Here is a 27,722-nt window from a genome sequence, read left to right on the forward strand (position 1 = left end):
ATTACTGGAGGGGAGCCTGGGAAAGGGCGGGACCCCAGTGGGGTATAATGCCATACAGCCCACTCCCCAAGGCAGCCATTTCCTCCAGGGGAACTGAGCTGTAATGTTAGGAGCTCTCCAGACTCCACCTGGATGTCGGCAGCCATAGCCATAGCTTTAGCCTGAGAGTTTGGAGAGATGTTTAAAAATACTTCCAATCACACTGAAAGTCTCCTGCACAGCATTTTGACAAAGTTCTTCTGCAGCCAAACTCCTGGGGCTTCAGTGGGGGGCTCATCAATTAGTCCAGGAACATGTGGTTCTCAGCCCCCCGCCCACTCAGATCCTCTTACAAGGTCTTACTGTGCGTGCCCCCTTTGACAGAGGTAGTATGGGCAGCACCAAGGCTGCGGAGTGTCATCTGGCTCCTTCCTTACCAGTATTTATGAAGCAGGTATTTTGTTTCAGTAGGTTTGGGACTCATTTAAATTTGAATAGAATATGGCATTAACTTTGATATTAGTATATTTATTGCCTGTTTTGAAAGTTAGTTTGTCTCTGTTTTAGTGGGGTTCTTTAAATCTGGCCTTAAGCTACTTGGATAGTCAAACAAATCAGGGCGTAAGAACTTTAATAAATGCCATTTTTTAAAAAATGAAGAATTGGTCCCAGTTCTCCTGAGCAGATGCAGAATGCATTTCTGTTAGTAAGGAATAACTACAGAGAGCCCCTACACTCCAGGGGCTGGCTGAAATGTTTCCAGATGGGAGGGTAACAGATCTGAGGCCCAACACCTCCCCCCTTCCAAAATGCAGTCTTGAGCCCTGCCCCTGAACTCCACACCTGTAGGGGAAGAAGAAGGGTACCAAAGAGCTAAAATAAGAGAGGTGATGGAGGGGTGCCATTTATTTTATTTATTTGTTTATTTGTGAACAGGCTCATCCTGCGAACAGGATTTTTCAAATCCTGGAATTTATTTAATACCAAGTGGTAGTTAAAAATAAATTTGAGTCTGGTAATGGGTGGTTGTAGGCCTTTGAATTTAGGAATCTACCCCCTTTCAAGAGATGAAAAGAACCTGTGTGTAGGCATTTCTTCCAGCTAAGGCTAAATATAGCCCTTGTTTGAACTAATGTATACATATAACATATACAACACACCCAGAGAGCTGGTCCAAGCATCCTTCTTAACCCCATCATCAAACATCTTCAAGTGCCAAGTTCTTTGATCTAGAGGGAAGAAGCTGAATCAACCACTGGAACTTTAAGGGAGCCAACACCACCTTGCCCACAACATAGGGACCAGCTCTTGGGATACTGAGGTGTCAAGGAAGGGAAGTATTAAGGGCAGATTAGGACAGGCAAACATGGGATGAATGGGGACACTGCCAAGTTGAATCTGAAAGCATCTCAAGTTTTGTTCCTAAATGAATTTGCTCTAACTGCCTTGAGCCATAAGGAAAGGTAGAATATTTTAATTAAGACAAACCTCTGCATCCCCTGGGACCAATATAAAATGGAGGGCAGCAACATTCTGTTGCAGTCCGATTTGTGTACTGAAAAGGAACAACGGGGCACATTGTACAGACTGTGGGTAATGTCCAGCCAGTGACTTATGCGTAGGGGTGTTTCCCCCCCCCAAGGGGAGGGTATTCCAAGAAACTCTTGAGTATGGTGGGTGGATGTGTAAATAAGGCATAGATCAGTTAACAGCACAGCATAAGATGTAAGCTTCTATGTTACACAGAACTCTTCATTCTGTAGTTAATATTCCTCTGTGGCTGTGAATGTTTGTGTACTGAAAAGGAACAACGGGGCACATTGTACAGACTGTGGGTAATGTCCAGCCAGTGACTGTTTTACAGATTATGCGTAGGGGTGTTTTTCCCCCCCAAGGGGAGGGTATTCCAAGAAACTCTTGAATATGGTGGGTGGATGTGTAAATAAGGCATAGATCAGTTAACAGCACAGCATAAGATATAAGCTTCTATGTTACACAGAACTCTTCATTCTGTAGTTAATATTCCTCTGTGGCTGTGAATGTTTACCTATTAGAGAGTATGCAATACTTTGAAAACTTTTTTAAAAAATGAAAACTGAGGTATAGAACAGGAAAGGAAAACCTTTCACAGGGCCCAGCACACACTAACAGCAACTCCAAGTAAACCTGCCCCCCACCTCAAAAATGGATTGGGATGGGGGGGAGGGGTCTCAAGTTGCATCTTCTGAAGCACCAGCAGTGATCAGTCAGTCATTTTGTACTTTCTAGAATAAGACCACATTAGGTTATAGCACCTAGCCCACTCTTGAGGCTATGTAAATTAAAAAGCAGCAATTCCAGAATTGGAAAACAAAAATCAAAAAGTGGGATAATTGGTTGGCGGCTCCTAGAGACTGGAGAGAGGGAACCCCTCACTACAAATTTTGCCAGTCATTTTGGAGTTTTATTTTCTGCTCGGCCAGAGCTCCCTGTCAGCCCCTACGAAACCCTGAGTTCTCATGGCTAGACTAGACTGCCTTCATACCATCTTGCCCCGGGGGACAAGGCCAGAGGGAAGCTTTCTGAGGCAACTAGAGAGGGCAAAGCAGGCCAAGAGAGAGCTGCAGCCTTCAGAGAAGGGGAGAGAGGAAGTCCGGAGAGTGGAGAAGCTGAACTCCTTACATTAGTCCCAAAAGCCTGCAGCTCACACACACTCGGAGCCCACCTGGGAAAGCCCTGAACATCGAACAGTGAAACCCTTCCCACTCTGGGGTCACAGGGTTCATCCCCCCAAGTCTGCCCCACAACCACCTTGTGGTGAGGCTCCCCCCCCTGGTCTCTTCCCCCCCCCCCCCCATACAACAAGGGCACCAACTTTACAGAGTGCAGTGAAAGATTTCTCTCAGGTCCTCTTTCTATCAGCGCCTGAGCCCTGCCCTTCTCCTTCTTCCCCCCCCCTACCAAAAACCCATCACTCACCACTCTGACAGCTGCCTGGCACACACCAGCACCCTGCTTGCCTTGTCCGGGGCCGTTCGCTCAAACACCCCCAATTCCGGCTGGGTGCAGAGCAAGAAGTGGCGGGCGCCTGCTCCCTGGGAGAGTGCGCGCTGGCTCCCCCCCTTCAGCCCCCCACGCCGAATTCCTGGCCCCCAGCCAAGCAGCAGGAGTGCCAAAGGATTCCACCCAACATCTGGTTCCACTTAGCTCCCAGCAAACACCCTTTCCTGGCCAGCTGTTCTCAGCCATCACCCCCCCCCCACAAGCCTCACAAGCAAAAAGGAACATTTAACCCCACCTATGCTGCACCCAGCAGAAAGAGTGCTGCTTCCAACAGCACACATGCTCATTTGCCTCATGGGATCTTTGAACAGAGACAGTGGGCATTTTTCACTGGATGGGCACCAAGAGAGACCTGGAGGTTCGACAATGCATTCCACAATGTCCCAAGAGTACAGAAATGGACATGCGGGCACAGCAGGGTTCTAAATCCTGAACATCTCCACTTTCTTTTTTCAAAAGCCCTTAAAGGGGCAGCAAATGGGCTTCAAAGTATGGAAGCGAGGTTGTAAACATCAAAGGCAGAAGAGAAGAAGCAGGAATTCCCAAGCCCAGCTGAACTCTTTACTAGCACCCTGAACAGCAGAACCTATCCTATATGCATAGATGACCATTTGCTTACTTGTAAAATGCATGCAGCTGCAGATGTTTGTTGAAATGTTTATATCTCTGCCCCTCCAAAAATTTGGCCTGTCTCACAACACATTTGGGTTGTCTCACAACAGAGCAACAATAAAATCAATTCAAATCCCTAAAAATACCACCACCAACAAGCAAACACAACACCTTAAGCATAGAAAAGACAATTTTTGAAAACACTAAAACCCACACCTTAAAAAGATAAAGGCATTAAAAGCCTGAAACCACAGCAAAGAGCATCAGAAAACTGGCACCATAGTTTAGAAAAAAAACCTGTAGGGGTTTTTGAAACACTTGTGATACGGTGGTTAAGAGTGTTGGACTTGTATCTCAGAGATCCAGGTTCAAATTCTCACTTGTGCCATGGAAGCTTGCATTCTCTCAGCCTAACCTCCCTCACAGGGTTGTTGTGAGGATAAAATGGAGGAGGAAAACAATGTACGCTGCTTTAGGTCCCCATTGGGCAGAAAGGTGGGGTACAAATGAATTAAATAAATGTGACTGGTACCTGAAAAAAATATATACACCTGACCTAAACTATCCCCTTGCTGTACAATGCTACTAATAAATAGGTGCATAGTGTGCTCTGCTTTTTCCACATGTTCTAGAAATCCTTACAATGGTCTTGAAAGGCAGTTGAGTATTATAATCCTCCTATTAGGAGGCAGGGAAGGGGGTAGGCGGAGAGTGACATCTTCTGAGTTTATAGAGATTTGATTTAGGAGCCTTCCCGGGTCACCTCCCATAAGAACTTAAAAGGGTAACCATAGGCTAAGGCACTCCAATGGACAGTGGCTCCCCCCTCCAGGATCTCTGGCAGAGGAGAGTCACTTTGTCACATCTGCTGGCAGAGAGCCGTAAAATGGATGGACTACCAGGAACTCAGCTTGGGACCTTGTGTGTGCAAGGCAGCTCTTCTGCACTCGACTGCTAAAGGAACTCTGGGACCAGAGAGCCGTTAAATGGATGGACTACCAGGAACGCAAGTAGAGAGGACTCTTTCATCAGCACCTGCAATCCTTTAAGGCGAGATGCCAAGGACTGAACCTGGAATCTTCCGCATGGCACCGTTCCTACCGTATGCAACATCAGCTCTGGAAACCTGCAAACTTCAAAGATATGCCGGAGACATATCACAAGCACACATTCCCTTTCAGCATGGATGCCTTCTCAAAAGAATGTCTCCCTCCTCACCAACCATAAGGCAGTCTTGTCTCCTGAACTTTGGCCTTGAAAGATAGTTCTAGGCCCAAATTATATTCTGTGCATCCATACAGACCTGGGAAGGGGAAAGTCTTTCAGGACTGGGCCCTGGTTCCCTAACACCCCCCCCCCTTCTAGTAGCTAATTCTCTTTTCAGAAGCAAAGTTAGAATCCAGGCGACCCGTTTCCCCTCTGGTACAGGGTGCTCCTAGCAGCCCCAAGCCAGGTGCAATTCACTGGAGAGAGGGGAAAGGAGATGGTGGGGTAGCAAGAGGACAAATTCTTCTTGCTGCAGGGCTCCTGTGAAGGAATGGGGTGTGGGGAGGGGGAGACAGGTAGCCCCGGGGCATGATTAACCCACGCATAACATTCCCATAGTCTCTCCAGCAGGCAGGTGTGCAGTAAAAAAAGGTGGTGCAAGAGATGGGAGTGGAAGTACATTCGGTCTAGACTAGGCAAGTACGACAGTAATGCAGGTATGACACCCAAGGTATACATCAGGATGTGGGAGGGGCTGAGGGTGCACTCGATTAACTTAACGCAGGCCGAAAGAGGAGACGTCTCTGGCTCAGCCAAGCGAGGAAGATCCCAGTAGTTCGTAGTTCGGAAAGAAGGGTGAAGCATGGTTTAAACCCTGCCAAGATAAAATCAGAATCCTTTTGGCCGGGATTATTAAAACATCCTTGAAGGGAACCTAAGCCACCCAGATCAGTTTCTTCTAAACCTAAACCCTTTAACAGGGCTCTGGTAATAAGGCTCCGTTTTAAAAAAGGCTTCTCCTGCAAAGGAGGGCTTGGCCAATTACTAGGTTGTTTGAAAGCTGCCGTTTGTAGGCGCAGGTCTTGAGAGGGTGGTGGCAGAGCGGGGGAGTCTGAACAATGCCTCTGGCAGCGTTATGGGGCAGTGACAACTCTAATCGCAGATAATCTCCAACTTCAGTTGGATTAAGGGTGTATCCTCTTTAGTAATCCTGTTAAATCTCTCTGTGGCTTTTGACACTGTGGGCCACTCCCGTCCTATTGCATTGATTGGAGGAGACAGGAGTTACATAGAACTCGGATGGTTTTAGTCTTCTCTCTCCAACAAAACACATGGGAGATGCAGACCCCCTAGCCCCTGTGATTGGGGTGTGCCTCAAGGCTCCATCCTGGCACCCACGTTGTTCAGTACTTACATCAGGCTACTTCAACACACCCAGCTCTGTTTTGTTAGTTGCACCCTGATGCATCTGCCTGTTCTAAACCAGCTCAAGGATATGAACGCAGAACAAGCCAAAAAGAACCCAGGAGAGAGAGAGAAGTGATGCTGATGGCTACAGTTTAGAAGAAACTGATCTGGGCGGCTTAAAGTGGTCAGACCGGGAAAGACTCTTTCATGACCAGGTGCAGTTCTGTGATCTCACCATGGTAATGAAATAAATCGTTGTACTCATGTGAATGCAACACAACTGCTTTATTGCAGCTAACGTCCAACTAAACACAGAAAACTGAAAGCAGGAAAGGAGGACAGTCCAGGGGGTGGAGTTTTCCTCCAACCCATAATCAGGTTCCAGTTTGGCCGGGGATCCTGGAGGTTTTTTGTCATCTTCTAGGCATGGAACAGGGGTCACTGGGGGTCTGTGTGTGTGGGGGGGAAGTATTTGTGAATTTCCTGCATTGTGCAGGGGATTGGAATAGATGACCCTGGAGATCCCTTCCAACTCTATGATTCTTGACTTTCCATTTTACTACATGCAGGTAAAAAGTACTTTGTTTCAGCAGTATGTAGTTAAGAAATTCTCCTTCTTTCTAGAACTATCCCATCTGGCCACACTACTGTAACATGCTTTACAAGGGGCTCCTCTTGAATGTTAGTCAGAAACTTCAGCCAATGCACGGTGCATTTGCTCACCTGATTACAGGAGTAGGTAAATTTGAGCATGTATAGCACCGGTTTCATAGCAACCACATGGGCTTCCAGTTCGGTCCCAGGTTCACTTCAAGGTGCTGGTTATTTCTATTAAATCCCTTCACAGTCCAGGGCCCCTTGCATCTGCTGGACTGCTTTCCCTTGCTACAGAACTGTGCACACACTCAGAGATCAGCTCAACAATCTCTCTTAGCCATCCCTTCACAGGCAGTGCAGTTAGGCTCCGAGATCCCAGGCAGCTTCTGTAGCTCCCTCCCCATGACAGAACGCCGTTCCTAAAAGAATACACCAGATCCCAAGCCTTCAGAAAATCTTGCAAGACCTGGCTATGCCAGGAAGTCTTTTCCTGACAGTCAGGGGTCATTTCGTAGAAAAAGAGGTGCAGGAGCTCATTAGCATAACTTATTTGCATATGCCACACCCCCTGACATTACCAGAAGTATGTCAGAAGGCAACACCCACCGCTCAGGCTCCACTGGACTGTTTTGGATTGCTAGCTATTGGGGGGGGGGGGACATGCAGATCTATCCTCACAGAGGAGGGAGAGCTTGTACCTGAATAAAACTTGGTCTTAAAGGTGCCACTGATGTTTTGGACCGGGGGGCCGGGGGGAGCTCTGTAAGTTACCTGGCTGCTTCTTGATCTGACTGAGGGCTGCTGGGAGCAGGGGGTGGGGCTTGTTGCATGTGCCCACCCCCTGGGCACTTTACTGCCGGAGCTCCGCTCCTGTGCGCTACTGCAGGAAATGACCCCTGCTGACACTTCTTGGATGGTGAATGGGTACTGGGGGTGTCATTTTAATTGAGCAAGAAAATCTGTACACTGTTGAGGTCAGTGGAAGTGAGGTTTTAAATTGCTTTATTACAGGTGTGAGTTAGGTTTTTAAAAATTATATTGAAGTGTAATTTTTTAAAAATTCTTGGTGTTAGAAAAAGAAGAAGAGATTGGATTTATACCCCGCTACCCAAAGGTGTCTCAGAGCGGCTTACAAACTCCTTTCCCTTCCCCTCCCCACAACAGACACCCTGTGAGGTAGGTGGGGCTGAGAGAGCTCTGACAGAAACTGCTCTCTTTCAAGGCCAGCTCTTATCAGAACTACGGCTTGCCCAAGGTCATCCAGCCAGGTGCAAGTGAGGGAGTGGGGAATCAAACCCGGTTCTCCCAGATTAGAGTCCGCGCACTTAACCACTACACCAAACTGGTGTTAGCTGCTTCAAGCTTTCTATGAAAGAGCAGGATATAAATACTTTGAACAAAAATTAAAGTAAAATAAAGAATACATCCTTGATGTGAGAGGCCTCAGTTAAAATCCTGCCTCATCTCTGAGCTAACTGAGTGGCCTCAGTCCAATTGTAGTGCTGAGACGCAGAGCTTCGACACTAGGCCTTAGTGCTATCGGGGGAAACTGTCCAGGGCATGTACAGAGTGCCTCCTTATGGGGAGCACAAATCACATTATGTAAGTCTGGGAGTCCTACTTAAGGGGATTAATACTAGGCTGAACCAGATGGAGGAGGGGCTGAAAATTTTGATGCTGGTAGAAGAGGGAAGCAGGAAGTAAAAACTAGAGAGAACATATAGGAACATTTTTTGCCATCTAATGAGAACAACTGCAGGTGAAGCATAATGCTTTCCAGTTGGGTTCACTATCAGGAAAGAGACTGTAAGAACTAGTCCTTTATTTAATACAAATTGGTTTTATACCCCTGCCTCTGAAGACTGAGACAGGGTGGGTGGGTGGGGGCTGAGAGACGCGGCCAGGAAAGGGACCCATTCCAGCTGAGCTTGTATGCTCTTTGGCCAAGAACTCATCTTTTCCCTGAGGGGGAAATGCAAACAAAAACCATCCACAGCCAGTCAGTCATGGTACATCTTCAGAAGGCAGGCTTTGAGCGTGCCCATGTATCTCTCCCAGAGAGCTTGGTGCCTGCAAGGAAAGGAAAGGTAACGTTGCAAAGTGTTAAGCTTCTGAAACTGGGGAGAAGTGCTTTATCTTTTCAAGATGAAACAGGCCTTCCTTCTAAAGAAAAACAAATAAATAACTGTACAAAGGCCACAAGATTTAACTAGCACCTCTATATACCACTGGCCTCTTCTCCCTCTCCAGAGGCAGAGAGACTTGCTGATGAGGGAGGCTGGGCAAGGAAGGCAGAGGAAAACCCAGGCAGTTTGCCATTTGGGCCTGGGAGATTCTACAAACCTGAAAGCATCCAGCGTGTGAGCACAAACCGTGTACTGCGTCAGGAAGAGGCGCACATCATTCAGACTCCACTTATCTGACCGAAATGGCTCCACAAACTGCAAAAGAAATCAACAAATAATGGTGGCCGGGAGGGGGGGGGGAGTACGCACCACGTGTTAAGGGGGGGGGAACACACACAAACTTTGCAACGCCACCCTAAACTTTTCACTTTCCCCTCCCCCCTTATTCATGCAGTGTTACGAGCAGGGCTCTAGTCGGGGGGGAGCTCTCAGGTACGGAGCTCCGGAAGAGAACCTCTAGGGGGCGGGGCGGTCACGTGGTGAAGCCCCGCCCCCTTCTTTACCCCGCCCTCTGCTTCGATCCTCATTCCGTTTGGGAATGAGGATGAAGCAGGAGGGTAAGTAGCCGGGCCTTCTGACACACTTCCGGTGATGTCAGGGGGTGTGGCCTTCTGTCACTTCCGGTGATGTCAGGGGGCGTGGCATATGCAAATAAGTTATGCTAATGAGTTATGCTAATGAGCTCCGGCAGCTCTTTTTCTACAACAAGACCCCTGGTTACGAGCATGCTGTCAGAGGAGGGTTTCTTGTTCTATTGAGCCTCTGCTGCTTATTAATAATATATCTTTATATTTCCCTAGTCCAAGCAGTCTGCTACTACTCAGTGGTCTGTATTACACTCTGATCCTGCCCTTCTCTCCAAACAGCTCCGTCTTTCATTTTTATCATCGCAACAAAGCTGGCCCAAAGTCACTCAGTGACCCTAACAGAGGAGAGGAGATCTGAACCTGGGGCAGTTCGGCCTAGTCTTCCCTCCCCACCCACCCCCACACACATCCATAACAAGGCATGACCTGAAGGAAGAAAATCCCCAGCTAAATTAAGCCTCCACAGGCTGGGAGTTCGGTCCCAGATGCCCACCCTCTTTGGGAAACTAAGAAGGAAAGTAGAACTTGCAGTGGACCCTACATGAGCCACACCCAAAGTGTATGAACAACAGCTGAAAAATTGTCAGTGGAAGCTGCCCAACTTGCCTGGGTTACCACTAGTCCAGTATGAAAAATGACATGTACACCATCCTTAGTTGTGCCTCTCTTGCTATTCACAAGGACATGTAAGGATGTTAACCACAGAAGAGCTGCAGGGATTTCATGTCTGGTGATGCTCTTTTCCCCCATGAGAAAGAAACAGACCTGTAAACTTGCTCTTAGGATCCTTGCACCATATGAGATATAAAACTGATGAAGTGGGGATGATCTCACTAAAGCCGAGATAACTGCTTTCTCAAAACTGTGCTGTTGGAAAGGCAGGGATGCCTCTTCCCTTTTAAGGGACAACAAAATAAGGCTAACCAAGAGTCAACTTGAACCAGATGCAATTTTAAAAGAAACCTCACTTTCGGACTGTGTGGAAACAAGCAGGCACCTCTGAGGATGCACAGAGCGCATCAGTATAGGACCTGTTCTTGCTAACACTGACAGGGCAGGAGCCTCTAGGGTGAAGGGTGCAAGTTCAAGCCAATCTTGCCCATAGCACCATCAGTGACCATCCAATTAAGAAAGGCAAGTTATGGGTATGGGGGCTCACAGAATCCAAGCAGGGCTCCTATAAACCAATATGCTTGGTTGTCAAGAGTATGCATGCATGCAGCTCTCACAAATGATACAGAGGGGGAAGATCTATTCTATATGAACACCTAACTCTCACCTCTCCCCTGGATAAGCATGCAGGACACAGCAGGGGTCGTGGCCATTGCTTACCTTCTCCACCAGATCGACAAAAAAGTCCCGTACATCTTTGCTGTGGGTAAGCTTCGAAGCAATGTTGATCAACGCCCGGGAGAGATTCTGCAAAGGGGCACAAGAGGGTCACAGAAATCCCATGCCTACAGGCTGAACCACACTCCCATTTGCTGGTCTATACTGTCCAAAGCACAACAGCTCTCTCTGCTGGCTGACAGAGAGATAACAGCCTTGGTTCATGCACAGGTTTTGGATGAGGGGTGGTGGTGCAGGACTCATCCACCAGCGGGAGGTGAAAATAGGGGGGGGGGCTGCAGGTGGAAAGGGGCACACGGCCTCTTGACCCTCAGAAACTGCTCCGCAGCACAGCCCCTCCCATTTTCCACAGCACACCTTGAAATTGGCTTCCATCTCGTTGAACACAGAAATCTTCCCCCTCAAGGAGGTGCACACGAGGCTGTGTGGGAAGAAATAAGGAGGAAGGTCAGGAATGAGAGGGGGGTCTGGAATTCTAAGCCCCCCAAACCTATTTTGTAGCACCCGGCCTGGAGAAGGTGGAAGGAACATTGTTCCTCTGAGCATGTGTGGAGAACATTTCCAACTATCTGAATGAGGTGGGATTTCTAGGGAAGGCAGAGCTCCAGTACCCCTCTCTTTAGACATTAACCTGCAGCAGCTAGTGCAGGAGGCAGTTGTCCAAAGAACACAGGAGAACATTTAAGACCTCCGTGAGCTGCTAATGCCCCCTACACCCCCCCATGTATTCAATATTCCAAGTTCACAACACCTCCCCGTGTGGGACCAGAATCAGGACCACATGTTATTTGTGGCCATGGCAAGGGCAAAATGTGACACCCTGGGCTGAATTTGGCATCCTGTGACTCAGCATTTCACCCTTTTTTTTTTAAACCCCACTTTGCCAGCTCTTATGGTTTTCTAGCAAGGGTTACAGTGCAATCCTAAACAGTTACACCCTTTAGAGCCAAGGGGTTTAGAAAGACAGAATTTGCACTGGTGAAAACCTAAGGTTGCCAGGTCTGGGTTAGGAGATACCTGGAGACTTTGGGGGTGGATTCAGGAGAGGGCGGGGTTTGGGGAGGGGAGGGGCCTCAGCATGGTCCAATGCCATCGAGCCCACCCGTCAAGGCAGCCATTTTCTCCAGGGCAGCGGATCTCTGCCAGCTGGAGATCAGTTGTAAAAGCAGGAGATATCCAGGCCCCACCTGGAGGCTGGCAACCCTATGAAAACCTCTTCTTGCCTTACAGACTTCCTCTGCCCAGGAATCTTCTCTCTCAGCCATCTGGCTACCCTGTTAGGAAGTTCCAGGGTATTTTGCAAAAGCAAAGCAACTATACAACTGGATGAACGTGTTCTCTTTTCTTCTGGGTGCAAGTGCCAAATACATGTAGTCCCCAATGGAACTCAGAGAGACCTGCATCCTGCACTAGACCCTGTTCCCCTCCCGGAAGAGAAAACGGCAGAATCCCAGCACTCCCCTCTCCGGTGCAATCTCTCCAGCCCCGCAGAGATACCTTTTGTGCAGATCCAACAAGTCTTTGTCTGTAATCAGAATTTTTAACTCCTTCAGCCCCTGCAAGAATTCCTTGTCAAGGTCGACATCCATGTCATCCACGTTGGTATCTGCAAAAGCAAAACAGACGGCAATTGAAATGACAGAGTCTGTGTCCGTGCACGCTCAGTCGCCTAACCCGAGACTGGCTCTTGAAAAATTTGTCTGATAGGGAAGTAGCAGCAGGAAAGGGAATGGAGAGAGGTGAGGAACAGAAAGACATTTCCAAAGACTTAACCAAGCAAAATAAAGAGACAGCATACTTCTGAGTATCCAGTACTGGGGACAAACAACAGCGGGAGGCTATCATCTTCAAGCCTTGCTGCTAGGCCTTCAGAAAGTATCTGGCTGGGGTGCAGTAGGAAATGGAATCCTGGATTAGATGACAGGAGCCTTTGGTATGATCCAGCAAGGCAATTCCTGTGCCCCAGCAGAGAGAGAGAAGTCTTTCCTCACAGCTTCCTGCAAAGCGCTGTCCAACCAAGTCATGATTTGGCTGTATTTATCCATGCTATGGTTACATGCAGGCTGGACTACTGTAATGAGCTCTATGTGGACCTGCCTTTGAAGACTGTTCAGAAGCTCACTGATGCAAGTTACAGAGATCATTCTTTCGGTTTCCAAAGCTCTACATTGACTGCTGGTTACTAATAAAGCTCTTCAAAGTGAGGGATCACGGCGCCTGAAGAAACACCTGAGCCCATCTATACCCGCCTGCTGATTAAGACCATCTTCATTAGTATATGCTCCAACTCTTATGCAGTGATCCCCAATGCGGGACCATCTGCAGGGAGCACCCATTCAGAAACAGCTGTCTCCACTATAGGAGGCTGGTCAAAGAACCTCCCAATATTTTGTGACTGGTCCCAAGCCCTAACCCTAATTGTTCTCAAAATTCTAGAAGTCCACACAGGCTCAACAAAGTTGGGGTCCCCATGCAATGTTCCCTCTAATTTTCCCCCCTACTGGGCGGAGGAGTTCACATCCTGAGCAGACTATAACTGCTGTAATCTTAATATGAGCAATGGGCAGTGCAAGACCCTGCAGGGCTCCAGACTGCTGCTGAGCGGGGCTTCCTGTGTCAATGAGTGGTCGCTCATGTGCACAGCTTAGAGAGAACACTTGTCCCCAGTCTTACAGGTTAGGTAGCTGAGTACCCAAGACAGGACCTTCTCAGTGCTGGCACCCAGGCTGTGGAACTCCCTCCCCAACAGAAACTTACCTGGTTCTAAACTTGCAACCTTTTAAGCACATTTATTTTCTTAGAACTTTCACATAGAAGAGATTAGAGTTATACCCCGCCCTTCACTTGAAGTCTCAGAGCGGTTTACAAACTCCTTTCCCTTCCCCTCCCCACAGTAGACAGCCTGTGAGGTAGGCGGGGGCTGAGAGAACTCTGACAGAAACTGTCCTTGAGAGAACAGCTCTGACAGAACTATGGCTTGCCCAAGGTCATCCAGCAGCTGCAAGTGGAAGGGTGGGGAATCAAACCTGGTTCTCCCAGATTAGAGTCTGCATACTTAACCACTACACCAAACTGGCTGATATCCGTCACTTTTGGACACAGCCCTTGTTTCAAAAGGCTCCCATCTGTTTCTGTACCATAGTATATTTAGGGTTTTAAAGATTTTGTGATCCTAATGAATTAACTGGTTGCGTACATTTTTCTGTGGAACTGATGGCTGTCTGTACCACAGTATATTAAGGATTAAAAAGTGCCCAAACAAATATATTTTTCACGTAGATGCAGTTTAGCTGTTATCATCTACAGATCTATTTTTATCCCCTTTTTTTTTGCTGCTCTGCCATTTTGTTATTTTTCTTGCTGTCTGCTTCTTCAGAGACATTTATATGGAGAGGCTGAACAGAATTATTTTAACTGATCTATTCCAGAAGGTAAGCAGCTTCACGATCCCTGGCTAATACAAAGACATCCAGTCCCTGCCAAGAGAAGGTGCAACTTGCTTCACAAACAAAACTTAAAGCGGCACCTCCCAAATACACAATAATATACAGTGGCAGTTCTCAGACTTCAGCAGCTCAGTGGCCCCTCTATTAGATGTGAACATCTGCACAAACACCCAGGCCCCGCCTTTATGAACAACAGCCAAGCACCCAGCAGCCACTTCTCCTAGCGCACATGGCAAGCCAGAGGCTTCTGTCTATTTGTATACTCCAAACAAACACAGTTAGACCCCTATCAGCAAAGGTTTTTATTTTTGTTTTAATTGTCTGTACATGGCCTACATGTCATTTGAGAATGACTGACTCTATAAGGCAGTGGTGGCGAACCTATGGCATGGGTGCCAGAGATGGCACTCAGAGCCCTCTCTGTGGGCACGTGTGCTATCGCTCCAGCCAGGCCCCGACCATCATTAAAGTGTCGAATTCTCTGCCAAATAATTTTAAGTAAATGAAAGCATTTGGGATTGCTTTCCTTACTTTGTTTGGATCATCTTAAGTTAATGTATGAGTTGTTTTTTTCTAAAGTAAAACCTCAGTATTCAGGTTAAATTGCTGTGTTGGCACTTTGCGATAAATAAGTGGGTTTTGGGTCGCAGCTTGGGCACTCGGTCTCTAAAAGGTTCGCCATCACTGCTATACGGCCACAACCCAAAAGGAGCTGGACCCAAGTTCTAATACCTTTCTTGGAAGGAACTTTGCAAGAATCTTCTTTACTGGGTCATAACTGTTGTAAGATGCAGGCTTTGGGTTCTCTGTTAGAATACTCAGCTTCAGGCTCTGCACTCCCGCTCAGTAAATCAGGCAAAGGTTCTTTTATTATCAACAAAAAGTAAGGCAACCTTGATTAACAATAATTAGAGGAGCAAAGGAAAATTCAATGTCCTTCAAGGATTGCCAAAATACAAATAATGATTAAAATCCGCTGAAACTTACACAAACTCCCAAAGGTAGGAAAAATCCTGCCCAAAAGTCGCACACTTGCTTCCCCTCCCACACACACCCCTTTTTTAAAAAAAAAATCCTCGGAAGGACCTGTTAAAACACTACCTCTCCCTCTATCCAGTCCAGCTGTTAATTAAGATATCTCAGCTGTGCAGCTCTCCTGGAAGGTTCCTGCAGTGACTTGCAAGGTCGATCCTCCCCCTCCTGCCCTCATTCTGTTCTTCAGTGTTGCTAATTTACACACAAGCTGGTCTCTTCCTTACAACTGGTATCAACTATTATTGTCTATGGGCACAGGGTGGCATCTCTCTGCCTCGGTATGGAAATCCTTTGCCACTGGAAAGTAGAGTGAAACTCAGCTTGATTTTATACCAGAGTCCGGAAGTCGCTATGACAACCGCATTTGGATTGTATCTCCTTGGTGCCACTCAATCAACCGGAGATCCTAGGGATGAGTTATTCCTTCCTAGTGACCAATCAGCATGTTTGTAGGTTGGAGCTCTGAGGTGATCAGGAAGCTAATTGACTGTAGGCTGTGGCTGATCTACAAACCTCCACTCTTCAAAAGAGGGGGAAATCTGTCCCCTTCCCTTTAGGCAGAGAGTCCCTGCCTCCATTGCTAGAAAACAGACAGGGCTGTATTTTCATGTTAGCACGAAGGGTGTAAGAAGGGTTTTCTCTTTGTCCCTACACAGCACTTACAGACCACCTAAAGTACCTTTGGTGACCCCCAGGAATCCCTAGACCCCAGTCTGAGAAATGCTCATATAGAGTTATCAAAAGATTTGACTGTCTGTTTACATCAGCCTCAGCTGTGAATCAAAGCATCTGCTAAGAAAATGCTGTCAATGGCCGAACCTGAATACCTTTCAGGAAACTGTGAAGGCTTTCCATTTGGTCAGGAATTCTACCTTTTTCATCCTGGCCTTCCTCCAAGGAGCACTCAGCAGTTTAAGTAGTTCTCCTTTCCACCATTATATTCTCACAACAACCCTGTGCTGAAGGTTTTGGCCGTGAGAGAAAGACTGGCCCAAGGTCACCAGCAAGCTTCGTGGCCGACCAGGGATTTGACTCTAGGTGGTGGTGGTCGTCGTCTTCTTCTTCGCCTTCTTCGCCATCAAGCCACAGCTGGCATATGGCGACCTCTAGTGGAGTTTTCAAGGCAAGAGACATTCAGAGGTGGTTTGCCATTGCCTGGCTCTGCATCGCAACCCTGGCATTCCTTGGTGGTAATGTTCCCTCTAAGCTGTGGAGTCTTGTGAGCAGGAATTCTACTTTGTGAGCTACTGGCATTAAAGTTGTGAGCGAGCGATTTGGCTGCTGCATCGATTAGTTTGCTCTGGAGCCCTCCTTCCTGAGCCAAGATAATGATGTGTGAGCCGGAGGCTAAAAAACTGTGAGCTAGCTCACACTAGCTCAGCTTAGAGGGAACATTGCCTGCGACCCATCCAAATACTGACCAAGGATGACCCTGTTAGTTCTTATGAGAATGGACTAGCCTGGGCTACCCAAGTCAGGGTGACTCTAGATCTCCAGGTTCTAATCGAACAAACACCCAAACCACAGCTTCTCAACTGGGAAATGTTAATTTTTTTAATAGGATGTTTATATTTTACATGGGCAACCTGCTTTTAGTGTGCTCCTTATTGTTTTACTTGTTAAAAAGTCTTCAGAATGGGCAGATATGAAGCGTGGGGGGGGGCTTTCCTCCAAAACCACATTGTGGGCCAGAGCCCTTTCTGGTGGCCCCCACACTCACCCACCGCTCCCAGGGTCCAGTTCTGAATCATCTGCTCAGCACAGTAGGCGAAATCTTCGAACGTTAAGTATTGCAGCTTCTTTTTCCCCGTCTCAAAGCGACTGTTGGCAAAGAAGACGATGGCTGCATAATCCCTGAAAAAGAAGAACAACGGCACCAGACAAAGAGGAGCATTACTATGGACTGTGGCCTCCTCTCTGCCTCCCCTACACTTTGGTGTCCCATCAATCAAAAGGACTGCAACATGTGCCTCCTTCTCTGGGTGGACAAGACCATGGAGAAGAGCAATGTAGCCTCTACCCCAAATGGCATTCCATGCTGACCTCTTTCTCCCCTGCCCCTTACCTGGCTAGCCGGTCAGAAAGCAGGAAGTGCTGTTGAATATTTTCTACCAGAGACCCTCGGAGCTCTTCGACTGCCTTGAAGACCCGCTTGAAATTGTCAAACTGAAACAGAAGGCAGCTGTCAGGCCCCGTCCACACCACAGACTGATTCAACAGCCAGCATCTCTCCTCAGGGAATCCTGGGAGCTGGAGTTGTGTGATTGGTTAGGGATTTGTGACAAACAGCACCCTTGAACGACACTTCCCAAGATGGCTGGGAGGGAAGCCAAGAAATTTAAATTGACATAAAACTACCACAGATAAGCTATCGCCACCCAAAGAGATGACAGCCTCACTGCAAAAGGCAACAGGATTAAATCTACGAATCATAGAGTTCTTCCGCATTTTCTTTTTCCTGATTTGTGCGCACCTAAGTTGGAAACTACTTGATGGCACTTCACACAAACATTGGTTTGGATTTCCCCCCTCTTTTCTATATGTTTTGCTCCCTCTTGTGGACAGTTCAGTATTACATCCCTGTATGTCCAGCATAAAAACCTGCAGATTTAATGCCAGACACACAGCAAAGTAATATTGACTTGACCACTAGAGAGAGCAAAACAAGTATGGAAAAGTGTGGAAAAGGAAAAAAACAACAACCCAAAGCAATAGCGACACACAAGCGAGGAAAATGAGAATGCGGAAGAGCCCATAGACAAGGGACCAAGTATGCAAATCCAGCCTAAGCCTTGGATATCCACCTTCCAAGGTCCTCCATATCATACCATTTTTTCTGACGTATGTGTTGTGGCTTTTTACACTTCCCAAAGGGCAACGAATGAGAGGGGGAGCAGAGGTAATCCCAGCAGCCCTCAACACAGACTGAATGTCACAAACACTGATGAGATGGGGCAGGAAAGGATGCAAGAGAGCCCCAGATGAGTCACAACAGAAGGCACCTGTCGACGGCAACTCTTCAGTGTCACTCCTGTCTTAACGCTGATGTCGTCCAGGTCTTTCTTGGTGCCTTTGGAAAGTTTCTTGCCCAGCACTTCCCGCACAAAAGCCTCATCAAAGGCATAATACCTAGTGTGAAAAGTCAACACAAAGGACAGAGGGAAGCTTTAGAAAGGGATCTAGTATTAATGTGCATTTTTAGTCAACTTATCACCTGCTTGAGGCTGGGCCAGATCTCCAAGGCGGCTTATAGAACAAAACAGTCTTAAAATGTAGCACCGAATAGTCATAATAGCCCCCAACAGAGAGGAGATCTTAGGACCTCTTTTAGTGGATCAGCTTAGGTAAGTGTGAGTTTCTTAATTCTACAGAAATCTTTTTTTTTAATTCACAACTTATTTATTTCTGTAGTGCGCGATAATTACAGAACATTGAACTATTTTCCAACAGTCCTACAATTATATATTAATAGAAAGTAATCTCAAACTGATCCCTTAACTTCTAATATATCCATTTACTAACCAAGAATTACTTCCTATTCTGAGTCCTATTATCTTATGCCACCCGCTAAATATACTTCCATTTGGTTTCTTCACTTCTTTCCCCATGTACATATCAAATTCCTTGCATATCTCTCTATATAATAATTCTCTGTTGGTGGTGGCACGCTGCTGAACATTCCACATGGCGCCCACAGCCTTTGGCTCCGTGATCTGTCAGTCAGAAGCTGTCTCTATCCACTGGCTGCATTGCCTGAGTCTCGCCTCCAACATTCTAAACAGTTTGCTTTCCTTTCCCCCCCATAGCCAGTCAGGTTACTTGCATATGTGGCCTGATTGGCCTTTGCCTCGGAACACAGAGGTTGTTAGAGGCCTTTGCCTCTAACATTCTAAACAGTTTGCTGTTGCTGTTCTGAGGTAAAATGTGTTCTGAGGTACCCTTAGTGCCTGTTGGGAGAAACCATTGTTGCCAATCTCCAGGTGAGATCTGAAGATGACTCAGAATTAAAACTGCTTTCCAGATGCCAGAGATCAGTTCCCCTGGAGAAAATGGTGGACTCTGTGTCCTTATATCCTGCTGAGATGGCCCCTGTATGACAGCCAATGTGACGTAGCAGTCAGGGCTTCAGAGCACAGTAGAGGCTGCAGGTGAAGGGGGGGAAAGCTGAAGAGTGAGTGGGAAATAAAGGTAGGTTGATGATTGGCTGGAAAGGAGACAGGGTTGCCAACTCTAGGTGGGAAATTTCTGGAGATTTGAGGGATGGAGCCTGGAGATGGTGAGATTGCAGGAGGGGTGGGACCTCAGACAGGTACAATGCCATAGACTCCACCCTCCAAACCAGCCATTCCCTCATGGGGAACCATTGTTGCCAATCTCCAGGTGGGGGCTGGAGATCACTCAGAATTACAACTGCTCTCCAGAAGAGAGGGGAGAGGAGATGGAAAGCTGAAGTCAGAGGGGCAGATAAAGGTAGGTTGATCTCGTTGTATTTATTTCCACAACAGGCCTTATTCCTAGTCTCTACATAATATATTACATGGACATTCTTCAATTTACTGTTTACTATAACATAATTCCAGTTAACTTTCTTCTTCAGGGAAACCTGTTCCACCTAAAATACACAAAAGAAATCCAAATGGGGATGCCTCTCATTCCTGGGGCTGAGAAACTCAGTGGGAAGAAAGTCTTCCCTCCTCCTGTGAGAGGACTGGGGGCGGCACCTCGCCCCCCTCCCCCATTGTGCCCACTGTTGAAATTAAAATAGATGGTTTAGCTTCTGGCCCTTTTTTTTTTAACCCTCTCAATCATATACCGTTATAACAAAGGCACTATTTTATTGTAAACTAAACTATAAATCAGAGTTAGCATTGTATATTCCTTATTGCTAAATACAATATAACATTCTTGTCTTGAATTGCTCTTAATTTAATTCCTAGAAGGATCATGTCTATAAGTTTTCAAGTAGCTGTCTCCAAACAAATCTTCCTTGAGCAAATGCTCATTTATATTGAGAGAAGCAATGGCAAAACAGCATGGGGAATACACACAAACACTGTGATATGCAGGCTAACACATTTAGTAAAACATTTTACAATCGACACATAAACCTGATGTCATGTTACAGAGAAGTACATCCTTATAATATTACAAAGAGAAGTCCATCCTCATGACATTACATCGTCATGATGTCACTACGAGCACCCGGTTGTAGGCTCGTTTTGTCAAAGTCTTCCTCAGGACTATTCCTATTATCTACAAAGTTATCAGCCTCTTGTGACAACACAGATTGTACAAAAGTTTTACTAAATGTGCTAGCCAGCATATCACAGTGTTTGTTTGTATTTCCTATAATAGAAACTGTGACCCCAGTGACCCTCTAAGCTGCGGAGTCTTATGAGCAAAAATTCTACTTTCTGAGCTACTGGCATTAAAGTTGTGAACAACGAATTGGCTACTGCATAAATTAGTTTGCTCTGGAGCCATCCTTCCTGAGCTAAGACAAAAATGTGTGAGCCAGAGGCTAAAGAACTGTGAGCTAGCTCACACTCACTCAGCTTAGAGGGAACACTGAGGTTGTTTTTTTTCTAAAACAGCATGGGGACCACTGTTATGTAGTGGTCAGAGTATCAGAATATGGTCTTTGAAGCTCAGGCCTGAATCCCCACTCTGCAATGGAAACTCACTGGATGACCTTGGGCCAGTCACTCTTTTCAGCCTCACCTACCTTCCAGATTTTTAAAAAATAATGATATTAGTAAACTATAACGATATCAGTAGTTGCAATGTGCATTTTAACCATGGTTATATTATAACAGCAGCCTAAATAGTACAGCTTAACCTGAGCTCATCAGAGCTTGGAAGCTAAGCAGGGCCAGCCACAGTCAGAATTTGGATAGGAGACCACCAAGGAAGATGGGGGTTCCTATGCAGGGGAAGGCAATGGCAAACCACCTCAGCTTCTCTCTTTGCCTTGAAAACTTCATGGATGGGATCACTATGAGCTGGCTGCGACTCGACAGCATGTTCTCCTTCTGTACTGCATCCTTCTGTACTCCTTCTGTACTGTGTTCTAAACCCATGGAAGGACACTGGGCACCTCACTCCTCCAGTCAGATTTACCTCACAGGGCTATTGTTGGGCGGACAAAATGGAAGGAGAGTAACTACGTTGTCAGCTGCTTTGGGTCCCCATTGGAGAGAAAAGCAGGATATAAATATCTAAATAAATAAAAAAATAACCTAGCTGCCAGTATACACATACACACCCTACTGAGATCCTATTATTTCACCCTTGTCCTGATTAAGAGTTCTGCGAAGTTCAAAAGACTGCATACCCCCCCCCACCTCATCTGCCAGTCTAAGCCTTTCCTCCAGGAGATCCCACCTCAAAGACCCCTGTCCCAGTTGGGTTCCCCGGCCCAACCCCCTCTCTCTCCCCACCTTTCAATCAACATGGTCTGGCGATAAGGGGGTATCTGGAAGAGCAGCTGGTTCAGCAGCTTGGGGGGCGAATGGAGGAGGCGCTCCAGCATGTAGAAGGTACGGTAGTGATCCATGGTGTCACTCTGGAGCACGTCCACTGTAGCCCCCGTTTGCTCCAGGATTCCACTGCGCAGGCGGAGCGTCACAGCATCATTCACTACAGAAGAACCCAGGAGAACAAAAGTTGAATTCATCTACACACAGGGCAACCTGCAACTGGAAGGAACAGGACTATAAAGGTGTGTCATACCCCTATCAGTGATCTTTCTCCTTCTGACTGTGCCATCCTTTCCCCCTGAAATGCTCTTTCAACCAACTGCCCACTATCCCTTGTGCTCCAGACTTCCTCCCAGAATACCTTTGGAGTTCCGCCTTCTTCCTTCTTTTCAATCCCACCTCAAGTTCCTCCTTTGCTGTAAGATTTCTGACTGAACCTGTCAACTCTCATTTATTTATTTAGAACATTTGTATGCTGGTCCTACTCGGGGCAGCTCACCACAATAGAACAAAGACAAGCAAGCCGACAACAACAAAAATAAACCACGCCAATAAAACAATTGGAGTTAGTGACATAAATAAACCCAATGAAGTCAATAAAAAGGCCAGTAAATACAGCCAATAAAAACAAGCCGGGGTATAAAAGACAGAAGGGGGCAAACTCAAATGATATTGATAAAGTAGTCCTCCGGCTCTGAACAGACCATAAACACAAGTGTAAGAGATGGAGCACCTTAGAAGAAACCTGAGCAAAGAGAAATAGACTCTTGGACCAGGGCCTGCAACAAACCAAAACACAATAACTGGGCCTAACAACACCTGCCATACCATCTCAGGTTCATTCACTTGTTCATGCTGCAACATTATATATGCCAGCAAATGTCAGCAATGCCCTTCCACTCTCTACATTGGACAAATAGGTCAGTCCCTACGCAAAAGAATAAATTGACATAAATCCAATATTAAAAACCACAATACTCAAAAACCAGTGCGATGCCCTGACCTGGATAGCGCAGGCTCTCATCACATCTTGAAAGCTAAGCAGGGCCAACCCTGGGAAGTAATCGGAAGGGAGACCTCCAAGGAATACCAGAGCTCGGGACGTAGAGTCAGGCTATCAAGCCACCTCCCTGAAAAACATCCAAGCTCCCAGTAGGGGTTGCCAGAAGTTGTCATGACTTCCAGGCATGCAAGCACACACACACACATGCATGCACACGCACACATACAAATACCCCACACACACACCCCGTGTGAGAACATTTAATGTTCCAGGTCATTCCATTGCTGGCCTAAGACTGGCAGTCCTCAAACAAAGGAACTTCAAAGAGAAATTATAACATGAGACTGCTGGATTTGAGTTCATTCACAAATTCAGAACAACTGACCCCCCCCCCCCCAAGGCTGAATAGGGACACAGGATTCTTATCTCACTGCAGATGCTAATTTTCTGCCCCCAAGCATTTCCCCTCGGCTCTAATCAAGCCGATTACAATGTACATTTTTAAAAGTCAAATTTCCTTTCCACTACTTGTGCTATTTAAATATATTTATTTTTTGTTTTTCTCTCAGCTGGAGCAATGAATTAGACTGGTCAGTTTCACTCTCTAATGATGTAGTGTTTGGGTTTCCAACACTTGTAGAAGTCGGTCACCAGGGGAATGCTGAACTTCGCTCTCGCCACCACACTTCCCATGGTTCCTGAAGGGAAGCAGAAGAAGAGGACACAGGAGGGCACGAGCACCGACCAACAGGAGCAGGAGGAGGAACAGACACGGTGCAGCCACCGCCAGCGGGCGGAAATTTGACTTTTAAAAATCCTACAATATACATTGTACCTATGCACCCTTTACAAGCATTCTATACACCACCGCTTCCACTTGACTACAATAAAAGGTCTCAGATCTCCATTTCTACTCGGACAAAGGGAGCTTTGACTCTTGAACGCTTATAACCTGAAACTCTTGTTAGTCGTTTCGGCCTGACACCTAAAAGGAAAGGAAAGGAGGTGCCAGGCGAGCCTCAAGGGGGAGGGCATTCCAAAGGAGAGGTGCCATCACCAAAACATGCAACCAAACATTCCCAAATGCAATCATACTAAAGTATGAAATACACCCCCTCATCGTGGCTGCCATCCCTCAGTTGCTTTTCTTATGGTGGAGTTGTTTCACGTCAAGTTTGCTGCAGCAAAAAGAAAACAGGAGTCTTGTGGCACATTATGGGGTGGGGCTGTGGCTGAGTGGAAGAGCGTCTCCTTTGCATGCAGAAGGTTCCAGGTTCAATCCCTGGCATCTTCGCTTAAAAAGGACCAGGCATCCTCCGGTCTTAAAAAAGACCTGAGACCCTGGAGAACCACTGCCAGTCTGAGTAGACAATACTGACCTTGATGGACCGATGGTCTGATTCAGTATAAGGCAGCCTCATGTGTGACCTTAAAGACGAATAAGTTTTTGTTCTTTTGTAAGCTCTCGTACACTTTGTGTTCATCAAAACTTATATTAATTTTTTTTTAAATGTTGTCACAAGACTCCTGCATGCTCATGGCAGAATGCAGATTGTAAATGTCTTCAGTGCAGAGACTTGGCTGTTTGGGTTTTTTTGCTTACGGAACACAAGACAGCACTAAGTACATTGACAGTGCTACCAAAATAACAAAGCACAGCAACATAATCATCATTCATGTGCCTGGGGTTAAGAGAGACGTTTTCTCAGTTGCAGAGTCCAAGCCAGCCTTATCCTTCATTGTCAGAATTAAAAACGTTGTGATCACTACTTACTTCTACAGTTGAGGATTCATCTTGGGGGCAAAAGCGGACTAAGGGCCTGAGGGGTGGGCTGCATCCCCTCCCTCCCAGGAAGAACACTAATGAGGGCCAGTCAGTTTGACTCCAACTCAATGCTGACTGTGTCAGGCTGATGTCTTCTCTCTATTCCACTATTTTTGTGGGTCTTGCATTTTAGTTTAGACGTGAGAATCCTGGGGCCTCTCTCTCTTGATCAACATGGATGCTTTAGGGCAGTGGTTTTCAGCCTTTCCTATCTTCTGTCCCACAGTCACTCTATCAAAGAACCTCATTCCCACTATGATAGAAAGAAAAGGCCTGGTTTGTTTTTTTTAAAGACATTGATATGCTTGCAGGCATTGTGTTATTACTATTCAGCATACCAAAAGGTCACCGATAGATAATCCATGGCAGGTAGGATCGGCTGGAGACCACACATCACTCTTGCAGGTGGACATGGGGGTTGAGGGAGGGCAAGTTCTTACTTACTGTTATGAGAACCTTGTGCCTGGCCTACCCTACTCCAGCAATCCTCTGCTGGTATATGAACCACTAGTACATAACCACTGCTTTAGGAGGAAGCAAAACATAAACGAACCTGACCCTTGGTTTCAAAACCCACCCCTTTGAGGGGAATCACCTCTTATAGCTGTAACTCCTTGCTTGCACAAATCTTGATTTAAGCATTACACCCCCACCTCCCCCCAAAAAACTAAAATGGAATGCAGGCCTTACCCGAGTACCCATCCAGCCAGAGCTGATAGACTTCTTCATCAATCAGGGTGGTGTTCCCCACAAAGATGTCCAGATTGTTAGTCATGACCCACGAAGCGAAATCCCCCTGGCCTGGGCTATGCCACCGGCTCCTCAGCTCCCACCATTCCCTCCTGGAGACCTCAGGAGATGAAACAGGCAGCTGCTAATAATAAAGGAAAGAGAGGAACTTGTCCCAAAATACAGCTTTCACAACTACAAAGCAGAATTGCTATTTGTGTCTTTCATTTATACCTCATCCCAGCCTTGAGGAACAGAGGCCAATGTCTGAGGGGAGGGGGGCTCATTCAATTTCATTTTCAGGGCATGTGGGCTTCACAAGCTTCCCAGAGACCCTCCCCGTAAAACACACATATCATACCTCCTTTTCAGAGCTAAGATCCCCAATGCAAGTTCTTCCACCCTAAAATCTAGGCACCTTGATTTCCTCTCCCATTCTGCCCTGTCCCCCAGCTCCAACACATTTGACATGTGAAAGAATTTCATCCCCCCTACCAATTTTTAGAACAGAAAATGTAAAAAGCTGGTGGGTGTGTTGGGGGGGGGGGGTCTTAAATACATTTATGAAGTAAAAAGGGCCCCTTCAGGAACACCCTACATGTACCTCTATGCTGATTTTCACACACGAAGGAAGCACAGACCCAGATGCACTTTGCCCTTTAAAAAAAAAAACATTTCTGCTCAAAGAGGCATTCTGCACACATTCAGAGGCCCTCAACATGAGGAACAAATATACCTGAGAACAAAAGAGGGCAACCTTACCCCATCAACAAAACCTAGGAGCCCTATCTCCCTTCTAAAGTTCCATTCTCTCCATCCCAATCCACTGAGGGTCGCCAGCAACGTAGAGAAAAATAACATCACCTGGTAAATAACAATCCCTTAAGCTTCTGGCAAAGGGGCAGGACCCCCCATCCCTAACTGCTTCTCCAGACGCTTCAATCAGGGAACACCGGACCTCCAGTTACCACCCCAATCTCCCAGCGCAAGAAAAGCCAGGAATCTTAGTTCCAACCACCCGATTTATCTGAACCATCCTTTTTCCTTCCAGAGAACCCAGGAGTCCGAGTCCTCAGCACCCACCCCTTCTCAGCAACACAGCTCACCCTCCTTACAGACAGCCGCAGACTTGGATAGAGCCTTTTCACATGACCTTTCGCGGCCATCAACTTCCGGGTCACTCTGTGCTGAGGATGTGCGCACGCACAAATCTGCCAGTAGACGGGTGTCTGTATTCCATGTCTGGTGCTGGCAATGGGAGCGGGTTATAACGGAGAAAGCTGGAGCGGCGCTCTGCTTTCAAGCCTAAACTCGGGAGGGGGGGGGGGAGAGGAGCATTATCTGTTCATTAATAACGTCTGTACACACAAAGCGGTTGTGCAATTCTTACTAATCATTCTTAACCGTATAGGTCCAAATGGGGAGAGAGGTGGGTGGAGAGTTGCCAGCTCTGGGTTGGGAAATTGGGAAACACCTGGAGATTTGGGGAGTGGAGCCTGAGAAGGGAGGAGAGAGACTTCAATGGGGCATAATACCATAGAGTCCACCTTCCCAAGCGGCCATTGTCTCCAGGTGAATTTATCTCTGTAACCTGGAAATCAGTTGTAATCGCAGGAGATCTCCATGCACCACCTGGAGGTTGGCAACCCGGTGGGTGGAATCCTATGCTGTTAAAAGAAACAGGTACTGGAAAGCATTAGGACTGGTGAGCAGGTCTATGGAAGCAGTTAAGAACATAAGTAATAGCATATAATTAATTAGTAAGGTTTCCCTTGCTGGAAAGCTAGTCAAATCCGACTCTAGGAGGCAGTGCTCATCTCCGTTTCCAAGCCGAAGAGCTGTTGGATCCCCAAGCATCGAGAATAAATCCACGTTTAAAGAAAAGCAAAATTTATTTCAAAGCGTTGGAAAGACACTCAAACACGTTCTTTGTTAGAACTGACTACAAACGGTTAGGGCAAGCATAATAAAGGGATTTGAAACAGGTACAGAACCAATGGGTCACGTTCCCGCTGGCGGGTGAAAGGAAACGGTTGCGCGCTCATTCCCTGAGAACCAGGTTATCTCCAGACATAATACAAGTGCAGTTCCCAGGCTCTAAAAGCAAAAGCTGGCAATAAGCGTACTCCCCTAATACATCCTCCAGTTGTTTGGCTTAGGCATTACAGCAGAGTAAAATACAGGTGCACAGACAGGGGGGGGGGTGTTAACAACTGTACAGGGATACAAGCAACACAGAACACCATGGCAGCTTGCTGACAACTACCCAAAGGTGTCTCAGAGTGGCTTACAAACTCCTTTCCCTCCCCCTCCCCACAACAGACACCCTGTGAGGTAGTTAACAACTGTACAGGGATACAAGCAACACAGAACACCATGGCAGCTTGCTGACATACTGCCCCCTCAAAAATACACATTAACCACCGTCTCCCGGGCAGGTCGGGAGAACTCCCGGTTT

General features: G+C 46.8%; 2 protein-coding genes across 4 annotated transcripts in view; both read right to left on the reverse strand.

Annotated features, from left to right (window-relative positions):
• EFEMP2 (EGF containing fibulin-like extracellular matrix protein 2) overlaps nucleotides 1–3,060 on the reverse strand; it is a 50,987-nt gene extending 47,927 nt beyond the window's left edge. The window contains exon 1 of the mRNA XM_015423920.1: nucleotides 2,938–3,060. The gene's annotated coding sequence lies outside the window, so the exon portion shown is untranslated. The remainder of the gene's footprint in view (nucleotides 1–2,937) is intronic.
• Nucleotides 3,061–8,501: 5,441 nt separating this feature from the next.
• FIBP (fibroblast growth factor (acidic) intracellular binding protein) lies at nucleotides 8,502–26,380 on the reverse strand. Of its 3 annotated transcripts, none has more exons than XM_015423922.1 (11): nucleotides 26,371–26,380; nucleotides 25,226–25,385; nucleotides 21,669–21,867; nucleotides 18,231–18,357; nucleotides 17,294–17,394; nucleotides 16,949–17,082; nucleotides 12,245–12,353; nucleotides 11,105–11,168; nucleotides 10,730–10,816; nucleotides 8,968–9,065; nucleotides 8,502–8,694 (listed from the first exon to the last, which is right to left on the reverse strand). In XM_015423922.1, exons 2-11 carry the CDS (start codon nucleotides 25,308–25,310, stop codon nucleotides 8,625–8,627), a joined length of 1,074 nt encoding a protein of 357 aa, XP_015279408.1. In that variant the 5' UTR covers nucleotides 25,311–25,385; nucleotides 26,371–26,380; the 3' UTR covers nucleotides 8,502–8,624. The 3 variants fall into 3 exon arrangements, with proteins under 3 accessions (XP_015279408.1, XP_015279407.1, XP_015279409.1); XM_015423921.1 differs by lacking the exon at nucleotides 26,371–26,380 and adding an exon at nucleotides 26,348–26,364 and having other exon boundaries at nucleotides 25,226–25,409; XM_015423923.1 differs by lacking the exons at nucleotides 25,226–25,385; nucleotides 26,371–26,380 and adding exons at nucleotides 23,806–23,888; nucleotides 24,090–24,113.
• Nucleotides 26,381–27,722: the final 1,342 nt, after the last annotated feature.

Source organism: Gekko japonicus, unplaced genomic scaffold (assembly GCF_001447785.1).
Source record: "Gekko japonicus isolate JY-2015 unplaced genomic scaffold, Gekko_japonicus_V1.1 scaffold313, whole genome shotgun sequence".
Lineage (NCBI taxonomy): Eukaryota > Metazoa > Chordata > Lepidosauria > Squamata > Gekkonidae > Gekko > Gekko japonicus.